A 15735-nucleotide genomic window follows, 5' to 3' on the forward strand; every position below is an offset into this window, starting at 1 on the left:
GAAGGTATCTCGAGAAATTTCATCTCGTTTCACACCCTCACTTCACTCCACCTTACCATCTTCTCTGCCCTCCATTCCAACCCTCTATCCTACGCTCTATCCTTATCCTTAATCCTTCTCCTCACTACTCTAATTCTTTACCCTATCCCAGGGCTGCCCAACGTACGGCCCGCGGGCCGGATCCGGCCCGCGAGGATATTTTGTGCGGCCCGCGGCACGATTGGACAAAAATGATAGAATTTAGCCCGAGATATCATTATTCTGAATATTTTTATTTTTCAATAGAAATGTATTTTAATAAATTTAAAAAATAAAATGACTTTTTAGAGTATATTTTGTAAAATTTTTAAAAGATTTAAAAATCTGCAAGCATTTAGTTTGAGTGTCCTACAGAATTGAAGTAAAAGTTTCTTAAGTTCTTTAAACTTAATTTAGGAAAAACATGAAAAATTTTGTCACAATTTGTGAAGCTTTCAGAGATTTTTTTGTGCCATTAGCTCTGTCTGGTACTACATTGAAACATGTTATTGAAACTTCCTAAATACTTTGTCAAGCTCCAATATTCTGCAAGAAATCAAAAAACCTTTCAAATTTCATTAGAAACATTAAACTGCAAAAAAGTTCTTTTCTATTATCTAGCCATGCTCAGATAAGATTAAAAAAAATGTTGATTGATTGAATGATTTGTCTTTATTAGAGAGACTTTCAGCCCTTGGTAGGTTCGTCTCTTAAAAAAAATGTATTATTAACGAATTTTTATTTCTGGCCCGTCGACTGGTATGCAGTTTCACCAGTGGCCCGCGGTCGAAAAAAGGTTGGGCAGGCCTGCCCTATCCTTTACTATAACCTCTACCCTATCCTCCACCCTACCTTCTATTGTGCCCTCTATCCTAATGCTTCACTATATCTTCTACACTGTCTTCCAACCTATCGTTTATCCTAACTCTCTACCCTATCATCTACCCAACCGCTACCGTAACCCCTTACCCTGCCCTCTGCTCTAACCCCTTTATTCTATTCTCTACCCTAACCCTCTAACCTACCCTCTGCCCTATCGTCAACCCTAACCCTCTGCTCTAACCCTTTACCCTATTCTTTACCCTACCCTTAATCCCAACCCTCTACCCTACCGTCTTCCATACCCTCTACTCTAACCCACTACACTAACCCTCTACCCTACTCTCTACCCTACTCTTTACCCTACTCTTTACCCTACCCTCTAGCCTATCTTCCATTCTTCTGACTCTCTGCGCTAGACGGGCGCTTCTATTCTTTCAAGCTACGGAGTCACTCGACCATCTCCGTCGCCAGCAGGCCTAGAACTGAACTCGATTCCACAGTCGCACATGGTTATCTTCTTTTCACATTCCAAACCTCCTTCGGATGGGATTAGATGAACATCTAACACATACACTGTTGTGCACATGTGTGTCAAAGCGAGAGAGGAAATTATTTTTAATTGTCAAGAGCTTCGGGCACTGCCTCCCAATCACTTATTGGTATGGCAATTAGTGTGCAGTCGGACTCTCCCCACCTTGATCGATAGATGCCCATATTGCATAATATCCGAAGCAGCATATATTCTGGAGTTTATGCCGCCATCTTGAATCTCAATACCCCTGTAATTATCTCCACGGGTTACGTACAAAAGACTGAAAGAACAAAAGGCTGAATAACAAAAGGCTTTTTTATTGTTCAAAGACTGAAACTCGAAAGGCTGAAAATATCAAAAATGGCTGAAATGATAACTTGGCACCGCCAATTCAAAAACAGGTGTTCTCAAGATCATATCAAGATCATGGTATGAGTTTTTGATCAGCCATATGATTTGGCAATATTTTTCAAAAGAATAATCTACTTTCAAAAGATGATGATGATGATGATTGTGTACCCACCATCAGCGCAAGGATTACCTATGGCTGCAGAGTCATACCGGAACGGAATGATCTACCTGATGGTTTGTTGTAGCAGGGTAAGCTAAATTCACTGGAGACCTTCGGAAAACAACATGATAATTGTTATCTCGTGACAAAGTCTGGTCACCCCACGAACATTTGCCCAGAAACCAGTTCATTTAACTTCCTTAGGCTACCCCTCCGAAATCCCCATATATGTCATGTTCAAATATAAAAAGTAATAATAAGGAACGAACTCACCGGGTAATCCTGACCAGCTGGTTTTCTATGTTTGGCTTTGGTCTCAGCATGCAACCGGTCCAACCATATTAAATATGCACTCGTTCACACCACTCGCTGATTCTCCGATCGTCCGAATCGAAGAATCCGAAAAAATACATAAGCGAGAATACCCGACGCACTGAAAAACAATCTCTTGGATACTAGCATTTCCGAACTCGGACTAACGACGAACACGAGCACCATGATGCGGGCAATAATGGTCTCTTGCCACCGAGCCATCTTCTTCTTCTTATTTCTGGCGAGCCGACACCGTTCGGCATCAGCTCTAGTTTAACGTCCGCCTATTTCTGGTACTAAGCCTAAACACGGACGGTCAGGGAGACATCCACACACACCTGACACCCTACATATCGAACCCATCAACACATGGGCCGGGACCTACGGCTTTACTTCCTATCCGAGGGAAGGCGTGATCAGATATTTTTGTCTCAGAAATACCGACGGCGTCGACTAGGATTGAACCTAGACCGACTGGGGTGAGAGGCAACCACGCTTACCACTACACCACCGACGCCGCTACCACCGAGCCATCGTCGATCGTTTACACAAAGTGCGAACAAAAAACACAAAGAAAAATACGAAAACGCGGGAACGACGAAATGCGGTAAGTTTCAGCCTCCGCGCCCTGCTTGTCACTGACGACCGTCGACCTTTCACTCTTCCATCAGCGTTCCACTCAAGTACGAACTAAAAACACAAAGAAAAATGCAAAAACTCGGTAAAGACGAAATGCGGCATGTTTCAGCCTCCGCGCCCTGCTTGTCACTGAAGAATAATCTACTTTCAAAAGAAGAGAAAATCTCTGATGATATTGTTGGCAAGTATATATAATGCTATCAATTACTATGCTGAGGGTGACCGGTTCCATTCCCGGTCAGTCCAGGAAATTTTCGTAGTGAACATTTTCTTGGTTTTGTTCGGCATACAGTGTTTTTTGCCCGCGAAATGAGCATTCGCAAAGGAAGCTTTCAGTTCATAACTATCATGGAATTTTAGAACATTAGATCCGTAATCTCAGAAGCGGGCTTCATTTTAGTTGAGACGTTACACCAAGAAAGAGAGGATCTGTAATTTCATTATTATTATTCTCTTAACTAACCCCAATTTTATAACTCATTGCACGCGTTTATGTACTTTCAGCCTTTTTTGTTTTCAGCCTTTCGCGATTTCAGCCTTATGTTACGATTGTATAGCTTCAGCCTTTCGTGTTTGGCCTTTTGTGCATTCAGTCTTTTGTAATTCAGACTTATGCTATCATCCCACCTCCAAAACACGGTAAAAAATCTGCACGCTGATATATACTAATTGGCACTTTGATTCGCACTACTCTGCAATACATTCCATGTCAATTGAATATCAGTTGGAAAAGAACTTCCAATGAAAAAGTAATCTTGTACCGACTTTTCGAACTCTTCAAGCAGAATACCCTCTTCGAATGAGTGTAATCAATTTCGTACCTTTTAATTAATTATTAAAAGGTACGAAACTGATTACACTCATTCAAAAAGTAATATTTCCCATGTAAAATTCCCAGGCCCGGATTAAGGATTGTGGGGGCCCGGGGCCCGAGCGGATGTGGCGGCCCCTCGGAGAGATAACCAATAATGTTTTTTTTTATTTTCGAACAGTACTTGAGCAATATGAAAAATAAAGTTAATGTTAGCAACCAAAAAATGTTTTTGTGGGGGCCCCTAAAATGTGGGGGCCCGGGGCCCGGGCCCCCCCGGCCCCCCCTTAGATCCGGCCCTGAAAATTCCACACAAACTTCAGGGAATCACGCAGCAGCTACCGGTTGGAATTATGGAAGCTTTTCTGTTTAATTTATACTCATTGACTTTTTAAATTCTAATATGTCAGATGCTTGCTGTCACTGATGCTTGCTAGGGGAAGGACAGGCAAGGGGAATGACACTATTCTTTGTTCATATTCCACATGTTCTAGGAACTTGAAAGTACCAGAAAAATTTCAAGTATCAGCTTTCAAGCAAATCTGGATTTAAACTCAGTGGCCCAAAATTGGTCAGATACTATATCAAACCATTTACGTGAGTTTTCTAGTGTTTTGAAACTTTAAAAATCATAAATACACCTACATTTGTCAAAACATAATTCTTTTAGCATTTATCAATAGACATTAGAGGTGGTCATCGTGTATATGGGAAAATGAAAAAATTCAATGGTATCTCATCAGATCAAAGCTTTTTCGATCCCATTTCAGGACCCAAATAAGTGTGCAAAATTTGGGCAGGATCGGTTATGTCTACGTTTTGCGCATCGCGTTTGAAGTTTGTATGGGGTTTTACATGGGAAAACACACTTTTTTGCATTTCTCTCATAACAAGCTCGATTTTTTCTAAAACCATGTAACCGATAAAGTGAAAACATAGCCTATGGTGTCCTGAAAAACTTTGTCAAAAGCCACGAAGTGATGTGATGCTTATGAAAAAAGTTATAGCGTTGGCATTGCTTGGCGATACAGCATGATTTTGTTGCTATTGTTATTCCTTTACATGTTAAAACATAAACACATGCATGCGATTCGTTGGTTATAGCTATTTTCACAAGCATCGGATTGCTTTGCGATCTTCAACAAAGTTTTTCAGAACATCCTAGGCTATCATTTTACAGTATCAGTTAAAAAGTTTCAGACAAGCTTTTTCAACTTATGACAAAAATGCAAAAAAGTATGTTTTCCCATATAAAATCCCATACAACTTTCAATTGCAATGCGCAAAGTGTAGACGCAACCGATCATATTCAAATTTTGCATAGATACTCAGGACCCGAATCGGAACCAAAAAAGCTTTGATCTGAGAAAACGGTTTCGATGACCCACGCTAATAGACATGCACTCCCGGTCAAACGTTTGGGGTCGCTCTTGAAAACATGTAATTTTTTCAGACCATATCTTTACCAATTTGGGTTCAATTTAAAAATGTAGGTCTCATTCAAAAGTTTCCCAACAAACATTTTTGCTCTACAAGAGTGGAACAGACCACTCTTAAGCTAACTGTAGCTTAAGAAACTGTTATTCAGCTAGTTATGTTTCTTGGGTTATAAGTCCAAAAATATTGAACATGATTAAGGCGAAACTTTTCCATAAATATTTGTAAGTAAACATAACCTGTAACATTTTCTAAGAACTAAATTTAAACTTTTGGCAGTGTCGATGAAATTTGGGTTGGCCAAATTTTAAGATGAGAGCGGCAATAGAACTTATTTTCTATTAGCATCCAAAAACCTTTTATTAAGCTTAGCAAACAAAAGTCTAGAAAAAAGTTGCAACTCGGCACTATAAATTCCATTTTATACATGCCGTTTTGATATCTTAATGGCCTACTTTTCGTCATCATTCAATTGATTTGGTTTGCATTATGAACTATAATACATTTTTTTGATTTGGATATGGAAACAACCTGTGTTTGTGATGGTTATAGCACGACTTGCTTGATTCAAATTTCATGTCTGGCATAATGGAACACGTGGGTGAAGCCCATTGGCGTAGCTAGCTTTTTCTTTTATCTCACTCACTCTCCTAAACAAACTCGAGAAAGAGAAGGATGATAGAGGGGGCACAGACCGAAGTCGGTGGAAATGACCTTAAGAGTATGTTCAACGCACAGTGGAGTCTTTTACGATCTTATTTAACGTAAGTAACACCCTCTGAATCAGATTGATTTTGACTCAAACTCAAACTTCTGTGCTCAAGGGGTCTAGAAGTCGACCGTTGCCCAACAAATCAACCAACAAAAACATGATCAATCGAAAAAACAAAAATGTTTAGTTAAATTAAAACATAAAAAAAAAATATTATGCTTATCTCACCTTTGCATTGCACTGCGAAAGGTTAGTCATCCATGTTTATATTTTGTTTCGTTTGTACCGGCGAATGGTTTGATACGGAGCGATAGTCTTCTTATGATTAGGACACGCTACCCCTTCTCTGTAACAAGTACCGTCTTCAGTAATCAGAAAAATGCTCAAGTGACGCTCATTGGATTGTATTCCCATAAATCAAAAGAAATAGGTATTTTCCCAAGTTGGTAGAAAATAATGATCGCTAAACTATTCAGTTAGGAGAAAATGCTTCAAAGCGCATCCATGAACATTGGTACAAAATGTTAATAAACCGATTTGTATTTCTATTTTCCAATAAATTTATTAATCCTAAAAATTTTTGAGCTACGTAACATCACTGCTCCCGTAAAATGAGCTTGTTTCCGTTTGTTCGAATTAATGTGGTTAAAAACGATTAACAAGATCAAAGTTCTTTTTTTATTCTTCAATCACTTAATCTAATTTTACAACTCTTTTCGTCCATTAGGGCACTGCGTGAGCGATTACATTAGGCGGCTGCACTTACACTTTGTATAGCGCCCAAATGTATTCTATTCTAATTCTGCTATATCGAACTGGTTGCCTTTTGCGCTGCTGTCAGCTTTCTACCCTGTCCAGTCCATGGTAGAATGATTAGCACAAGGATGTTGATACGTGGCTTTTGTTCCTTTTCTAATCCGATTGGGGGTCCATTATGAGTTGCCTAGCTGATATCCAAGTTTCTGGGTCCGTTAGAGTATATGCTCAGAAGAGGGACGGTTGGTTGTAGTTTAAAACACATATGTAGGTAGTGTAGTATTGATAATCCACAACAAAATCGTTAAAAATTATGGAAAACCTACATTTCTATAACGGAGAACTTGTGCCTTGCCGTCTAGTCCAGCTTCTTGATTTTCATATGCTGTTTAGAAAATAAAAAAAAATCTCATGAACCGTAAAAGGCGCTTATAGAAGCACTCTCTCCTACGGCTTCTGAGATGCAGATAACGTAATTCTGTGGTGTCGATGAGAAGGTTTTGCGACTGAAGCACTCGGAAGTATATAAATGGCGAAGGTTTCCTAATCGCTTCATACAATCGTGGAGAATCAATCGAGTTCACAGTTTAGTAACGTGCCATCATGAGTGGTTCCCGGTTATTCGCTGCGATCGCGGTGATCGCTTTTATTTCTGGTAAGTTTGTTCATAATATTTATTTCTTTTTCCGGATTGCTCGAACTTGAACATTTTTCAGTTGTCCGTGCGGCACCGCAAGAAATAATAGAAGCACTGCTCCGGTACAAACAGCAATGCATTGACTTGAGTGGATCGGACGAGGGATACACCCAAACCTTGGTTGCTATTCCCGAAATGAAAATCTGTATATTGAACAAAGTTGATGTCTTGGAGATTCAACAAGACGTGACATCGATTTCGGAATCGAAATCAGATCGGAAGATGTTTTTCGATAAGTGAGTTTCGTTTCGTTTCGGACATAGTGAAATAGTTCTGTGAGTAATGAATCGTTTCGGGGGATTTTTTGCATTACAGATATTGTCCGCAATTCAACGAGTCGGTTAGCTGTTTCGATGATCTTTTTGAAAGTGTAGCCAAGTGTATAGGAGAGGATTCCGACCAGATTGTTCCGGTTTTCAGAGATGTGGCCTATGGCGTTGTAGAACTTATATGCGAAAATGATGGACAGTTCTTGCTGGGTAATACAATTGACAGTGGAGGAAATTAGTAGCATAAATGTAACAGTGTTTTTTTTTGTTCGCAGATGCGCAGAAACCTGAATTTAAGGATTGTCTAGTGCAACTCAGAGAGAGTGTCCAGGAGTGTAGGCTAACGAACATGACCCATTCTGTTTCTCTGATACACTACGGCGAAGAACAGTGCCGGTAATTGATGAATAATTCACATATGTTGTTCTGAAAATCATGCATGTATGTCATTTTTTATTCGCAGAGAGGTGGAAACTTCAAGAGAATGTGTCAAACAAAAGGTGGACGAGTGTAACGCTCCTGCGGTGTACAATATTTTCGAAATTCTGTTCAACAGAATAATGAAGTGGACGAACTGCCATCAGGTAAGTAATAGCTTTTCATAGAATGAGCTATCATAAATCATAAAAGAGCAATTAGGCCCGAATGAATCCCATTTTCTTCTTTTGTCACAGTGCTCGTTGATTCGTCAAGATGGCAAATAATAAATGTATTCCATGGAAAAATATTCATAATGAAGCAAAACTGTTAAACTCATCGGATTTGTTCAGATATTTTCTGTACGACTCTAGTTTCACCTTAACATTTTGAAATTTGTTGAATATTTTATATGTGTTCCCCTTAAAATGTTGAATTTCGACCAAATCTTGGGTTGCGGGGTTCTGGCATTTGATTTGAAAAGGTCGTATGTTTTCTGTGATTCCTATGCTGATACGACCTATTCAAATCGAACGCCAGTATTATACCCTTTCCAACTTTCTCTCTCTTTTTACTGGCTCAGACCTTTTGATCTTTCAACGTTCTCATTGTTCGTTCGTCTGAAAACAAAATTGCATTTTATAATATTTCTCATTTTCTTGTCTATTTTCAGTACAACAAAGTCGTTGAGCTCTACAATAACAACGTTGATGGCGCTAACTAATCTTGGAAGCTGCAAAGAAATTTGTCGCGAATAATTTACATGAATTTACTGTCATTCGTGACACGGCTTTCATTTATAGACTCATCTACATGTCTACAATAATGATCAACATATGTAAATCAATATACTTGCACAGATTATATGGGACCAAAATGAATCCCAAAAAGTGAAATGAAGCAAAATAATCAATCAGTAAATCAAGAATGTTTTTCGTTAACATTGCCGACGTTTCGGCCTAGGGATTTGCTTTTCAAAATCAGTTTACCAGTGTACAGTGAATAATATGAAACATAACTCCAGAAGAGCACTACATAGGTAAAAACTCCAAAAACGATGGACAGTAGAAGCTACGACCCTTTGAAAAATATCAAATCCACAGGCCGAAACGGCAAGAATGTAGACAAAAAGAATTCTTGATTCCAAATCTGAGAAAGCCATTTGCCTTTTCTATCAATAAGATGCAGTCACAAGAAAGGCATCTTAATCTAAATGAGTGTTTTGACTAGTTTATTAATCTGTAAACTTCTATCTGTCTCGCGTTTTTCACAAAACAAAGTTTTTTGTTATCATTCACGTGTCTTGCTATCTCAGTCGTCCTATGTTTTTCCTATGTGCAACAAACTATTGATTTCGTTTTGTTTATGATTCATAGACTTTATTGACTGAACAACAGCCATGTTAGCCCAAAAAGGCGAAATATAAAGCCCATCATGATTACTAGAGTGATCGTGAAACCTACCGTTGCACAGTGATCCGCAATGTGATAAAGATTACAGAGCTCCGTTGAGCTATTAGAGCAGAGTAATGTCATCAGCCAATTTGAATCTTGATTTTATGTACAGATCGAATTCGATTATACTAAGTCAGGTTTTAGCGCTTCCAAAAATAATATCTCGCAAACGAAATGCTGTAAGAAAAGCTGACATTTTGACTGATCACTTATCAAAGTTGGCTTGACAAAATGTCGAAATTCCATCTTTATAGAGCATTCCGTTGCCCAGAGACATATTTGAGAAGCACCGGAAGCTGACCCCGGATAATCGAGTCCGACCTGTAATATCCCTTTCGTGACGGAGCGCATAAAATTGAAATCTCCATACAAATGACTCAACTTTGGCTCTCCAGAACTCTTAGATTTTCCAACAAAACAACAATTATTTAACCTCATTTGGAAGAACTACTCTTTATCTTTCGATTTCTTGCTTTGACTACCTAGACAAACCGGAAATAAAAATTATGCGACAGACAAAACTTTTTCATGTTTTACGGTTTTTGTCCACTTTTTTGTTTACCTTGCTGTGATGAATCTCACAGGCAACGTAAACAAAAGTTTGTTTACACACAAATGAGTATAAGTAATGGCTGAATTATTGAAACAGTTAACATCACATAAAACAAAGTCTAAACAGATGAAAAAAATATGCAAAACTGCTACCGCTCAACAGCACAATTGTGTTGGTTCGTCACGAAAGGGATATGGAAGCACCATGGTAAGAAGCTGTCCATAATCCACGTAGACCTAATTTTGGCCATCTCAGGTCTCCCTCTCACCTCGTAGACTCTCGTTCATACAATAGTTATGAATTTTCCATGGAGCGTAGACTTTGGCCACACCTTTCACCCCCCTTCCAAAATTCTATGTGGTTTATGAACCATCCATATGAGGCTGCCACAGTAGCTCACGTTTTGGTTCAGGAACTTTCGGGATCGATGACGATGTGGACTGGTAGCACAACGGTACTTGTCTCGCCTGAAATCCTAAACTTTCATTAAATGCTGTTTCAAAATTTTGAAAAAAATCCCTGATTTGATACTGTGTGATTTTATAGACACTGAACTACTTGTTATTGGATATCTCTATCCAATTTAAGATTTTTCCTTAGACCAGCATAATCACTAAAATTAAATTCCATATTCTGAACGAAAGTTTTCACTTTTAATTTTTTTTTTAAATTTAATATAAACTTACACTTTTCCTGCATTTCAAAACATTTCCTTGAGTTTCAGGATATTCTACGGGTTTTCTAGAATACTTCAACAATCTATTTTCCATGATTGTTTCAATGAGATTTTGTAAAATATTCTAAAAGAATTAATTTTTTTTTTTAAATTTTCGAAAACTCATTTTTTTCAATTCATTGAGGAAAAAATCTTGGTAAATAATTAAAATAATAAACTATTTGTGTATGTAATATAAAACACAATAAAAAATAAACCCAAGATCAATCCCAGATACCGTCAGTCTGGGATACAGTACACAATCTAATCCTGATAACATGAAGATTCACAACAGCAGCATCGTACCTGCTTTAGCTGTCTTTAGCTTTGGGCCTTACCGGCACCCCTCTGAGGCTGACCAACCACGGAACATAATTATTTGCTAGCAGGCTTCATAATATATCGACCCGTGGAAGTGTCCCAAATAATATTGTTGATTTTATCACAGTCAACTCTAGAGGAAATTCATTAAAATTTTTAGACGATGTCTTTTTTATGAACACAAGTCAATCAGTGATCGTATAAGATGTTGAATAAGATTTTATGCCTGTTTGGCATTGGTTTATCATGGTTTAATAATTAGTTTTAAATCAATGCCTGCTCTTAAAGATCCTTAAAAAACTATTGATGTTACTAGTCAAATATGATCATGCTATTCGACCTGCTGACCAGAAAGCTGAAAGATTTGAATTTAACTAAAGTGGCAACACTGGATTTTCATCGTCGATGAAATCGAACGAAAAAATAACAAGGCATGCAAATTTCAGTGATCACATCCTATCCTAGCGTTTCACCTTGGAAGCATACATCTATTTGATAGTTTTCTTGGCTGCGGTAGCGGTAGGTCTTTGACAGCTGCGGTAGATCTCAGTGAATACCGGAGAACAGTGAAGAGAATTATCAGACAAAAGAGGCACAAAACAAGAAACAAAGAAGGCGCGACGATTACTCTTTATTCCTACTGGTAACAGATAATGACATGATCACGAAATTTTTTGTTGCAGATAAAACGGAAGCTGAATTTGTTGCGTACTTATCAACTCGTGACTAATCAATTATTACTAACCAAAAGTCGAAACTGTTTGATGATAGATCTTCAGCAGTTGCAGTGTATACCGACTCAAAGTTACCGTTCGAAAATCGCAAAGCAAGGCTTACAAATCTTTAAACTCGTGGTGTACGATGTTGGGACGAACTTATGTCGCATTGGGTGGATTGTCGCAACAAATACAGGTTACGACATTGTCTTTATTGTTGCGCGATGGTTGAATTTTGATTCACTGCCGGAGAGTGGACATTTTTCTGAAACTCCGCAATACATTGAGAAATAGTTCATGATATCATGACTCAGTTTGTCGTAACACATCCTTAGCGATGCATGTGTTCTTTAATCATGAAACTAATTTAAGATACATAAGCATAAGTCATGATTCTAGAATTTATCATATTCATGATTATTATTTTGTTGACGTATAATGGCAAGCAGTGTCATACAATCGTGATGCATACAGCCTGTAATCATGCACATAATTCATGAAAACAAAAGCTTTATTTCATTGCTCTAGAAATGGTTTGTTCTGATCCATATTCAATTAAAGTAAATTTATAAAACAAAATATTGTATTTTAAAAAGTCGGTATTGACCAATGAATTCGCATAAATTATTGAATATAGGTAAGTTTAGGTGGTTTCAAGATGAATATGTTTAATTATTCCACTTTAAATAAAGTTTATATGTTGTGGAATATCAGAGTATCCAAGAGTACATACTGTAAATACTGTTACGCTGTAGTTTTCCAGGCCAGCCAGGCAACATCACATCCAACACAAGCCCAGAAGCATTACGGTCTTCAAGAGAGTTATAGGCCCACTGCTGTTACGAGTATAAATATTTGTTATAACTATAAGACAGAATAATTGTTTGAAGTGCTACAAGTTTATTATACGTGCGTTCTTTGTGTTGTATGGTTTATTTTAACTTGCATATATCCGCATGATTTTAATGCACATTTATAGGGTTCTGGAAAAATAGAAGCCCATGAAATGCAATTGCCAACTTTCAGGTCATTTCGGGCCACGATTAAGTGCTAGAGATGTAAACCTTTCCGTGGCACAGACTTCAAGTTATTACTCTAGTGATGAAACCCGAATCGGGATGCCCGTCTGAAATCGGTATGGCGACGGCTCAGCGACGGTTTCCGGCTACATTTTTTCTTGTGAATAGGTATGTTAAAAACCTAGCCTTAAAAATGCTTTTTTGCTGGATCCGTAAAAATAATATCTGGAATCATTACGAGAAACTTTACAAAAACTGTAACCATGTAACAACAAAAAAACATCGTTTTGAATATAAAATATTGCTGGAAATTATAAATTTTACGTGATGTTTACGAGTAGATAACTGACAAGTGGAGGATTACAAGTCGTAGTCGAAATACGCGTGTCTGTCAAAGTATAAGCAAAACAGGGTCGATTTAAAAGGTACATATACTGTGTTTTTTTATAATTTCCTCGTCATTTTCCACTTTCAACTCAGAAAACATGAAAACTATCAACATTTTCTTCTCTCACCGAAAACACTGCCCACGGGACGCCTTAACTGATATGAAAAAAAAATGGCTGACTGGTTGTATTCGTGTTTACAGGAATCAGAGTCATGGTTTCACAACCATCACATAGCGTCATGATATAATAGCGTAGCGCATCTTTAGCGTCATGATAGATTAAGTTTGTAAACGAATTCGAAGCTATTTGCTTTCTGCAACTATGACTTCTTGTAATGAACAAGGGTATAACTGTTGCATGATAACCATCGTTGAGTTCATGAGATCATGACTTGATGTCATGATCATGAAGCGGCAAGATTTATGGTTTCATGACTTTTTGGTCCTGAATCCAAATACGATTTTTGCCATGTAAACAAGGCAGCGGCAGTCAATGAAGTTATCTCGGAAACGAATTCAGTGCGAAAGCCACAACACCATTCATTTAGTGCAAACTTAGGTTATAATACTCATATTTACCAAAGTAACCATGAAGCATTGTATAACAACACTACACTCAATATTCAACCGTGTTTTTGTACAGCTAAAATAACCTTTATTCGACATCTTCCAATTAATGAAGCATTCGACCTACATTATGAATGCATTGAAGCATTAAGAATTTTTGACAGTTTAATATAGCTCTAAAGTGTCGTTGTTTGATGCTTCATTGCATTAGTAAAAGACTTATAGCATCCTTTTGGAATCATTCAGTATAAACAAATTGAACTTTTAGTCCGATGGATAAGTACATAATATTTTTGGAAAGAAGAAACGAAGGGCTATTCAAAAGAGAAGATACACTCTTAGAAAAAATCATGTAAATCTAAGTTCTCTTTGATGCACATAAAAGGAGCGGCCCGTTTGACACAAATTTACGTCTTCTATGACAAATAAAGTCGAGCTGGCAATCGCTAAAACCGAATCGACAGATGCAACATATGAAAGTAAAATAATGAACTGGGTTCGAACATTGGTCTGCTGATTGAGAGGTGCGGACTATACCTCTCGGCCATATCACCAAGTTGTAGGGAAAGTGATAAATGTAAAACTGTTTCTACCTACCTGGTCAGATAGATTTGTTGACAACTTGTGCAATCAACTCGAACTTAAATGATGGATGTAAAATTCAGTCAAATTTGCCATTCAGTCATGAAATGTTTACGTACGTTGATGGTTTACGTCACGTGTAAATTTCTAATTTTTTAAGAGTGTAATCCATGTTTTCAACGATTACGTGAACCTGAGATTTTACATAACCTGAATACCTTTGCCAAAAGATGTTTGTTTGTGACATAACTCAGCATTTTTTTAACTTTGTACTTTGCAGATTTCACAAAGTAGTGGATTAAGACAGGTTTAATTCATGCACTTCCATTAAGGTTAAACATTCAGAGATGTCAGTTCAATTTTGCTCACAAACTTTGGAGGGGCGCAAATCTGACGAACAAAGCATCGAATCATGTAGAATTGATTTAGCCTGGATTTGCTCATTTGTAATAAGAGGCAGATATCTAGTCCAAATCAAGCGCATTTGTTTACGAATTTTTAAGATTAATGTTTTTGAAAACGTTAGTCGTTCGAGTCGACCATTGTGGCAGACATATTTGTATTCTGTGTTATTTAACCTTAAGGCGAAACTGTAAGCTTTTTCTCATTTTTTGGTTTTAGATTTTTTATAAAATAACGAAGCAATATTTTCAAAATCGGTTTTCGTGCACATGTAGAGTATGGATCAAGGTATCTCCTGAAATTTTTTGAGGTTGAAAATGTTTTTCGTTTTTGCAGAAACCATTTTTTTGTAAAATTTTATTAAAAAAAGGTTTCTGCAAAAACGAAAAACATTTTCAACCTGAAAAAAAAAATCAGGAGATACCTTGATTTATACTCTACATGTGCACGAAAACCGATTTTGAAAATATTGCTTCATTATTTTATAAAAAAATCAAAAACCAAAAAGTGAGGAAATGGATCCAGTTTCGCCTTAAGTGTATAATACTGCGCCGCCAATAAATACGGATTTCATACCATGTCGTAGAAGCTTCCATTTGATTGCATTCGGTTCTGTCCTAAACAACCAACTTAAGCTTTTATGCATGCGAAATGTCTGGAAGACAGACATTCTGCATCCGTTCAACGTCTGTACCACACGGACTGTAACTTGTATAGAGCTACAATTTTTACGGCGAATTTATATGGGTCCATTCCAATGGGTCTGCGCGGTTGAAAAACGTCTCCAGACAAACGCTTCTTCCTACGCCAAATGCACTGACATATTTTGCGAAAGTTTACAGTATATATGTCATTCAGTGCCGGTGCATTGGCTGCTGCTACCCAATGCACGAGGAGCGATGCAAAACCATCAGCCTGTGAGCGATGCCCAAGCATCCGTCAGGGCCATTATGCTCATTTGGTTGGGTTTGGGTGAAGGGGAACGAGAAGTAGCAAATCACATGCACTCTGAATTATTCCTACACGTATAAGCTTTTCTGCTCCCACTATTCGGTAGTAGGGCTGGTTGGCTGGCTGGCTGGCTG

At 37.8% G+C, this 15735-nt stretch overlaps 1 protein-coding gene across 1 annotated transcript; it reads left to right on the forward strand.

Moving 5' to 3' along the window:
- The first annotated feature begins 7074 nt into the window (after positions 1-7074).
- LOC134292080 (uncharacterized) lies at positions 7075-8691 on the forward strand. The gene is made up of 6 exons (XM_062860809.1): positions 7075-7205; positions 7267-7483; positions 7563-7726; positions 7792-7912; positions 7980-8100; positions 8607-8691. The coding sequence occupies exons 1-6, from the start codon at positions 7154-7156 to the stop codon at positions 8655-8657; spliced, it is 726 nt and encodes a 241-aa protein (XP_062716793.1). The 5' UTR covers positions 7075-7153; the 3' UTR covers positions 8658-8691.
- The last annotated feature ends 7044 nt before the right edge of the window (positions 8692-15735 follow it).

The sequence above is a fragment of the Aedes albopictus genome, chromosome 3 (assembly GCF_035046485.1).
Source record: "Aedes albopictus strain Foshan chromosome 3, AalbF5, whole genome shotgun sequence".
NCBI classification, from domain to species: Eukaryota; Metazoa; Arthropoda; class Insecta; order Diptera; family Culicidae; genus Aedes; species Aedes albopictus.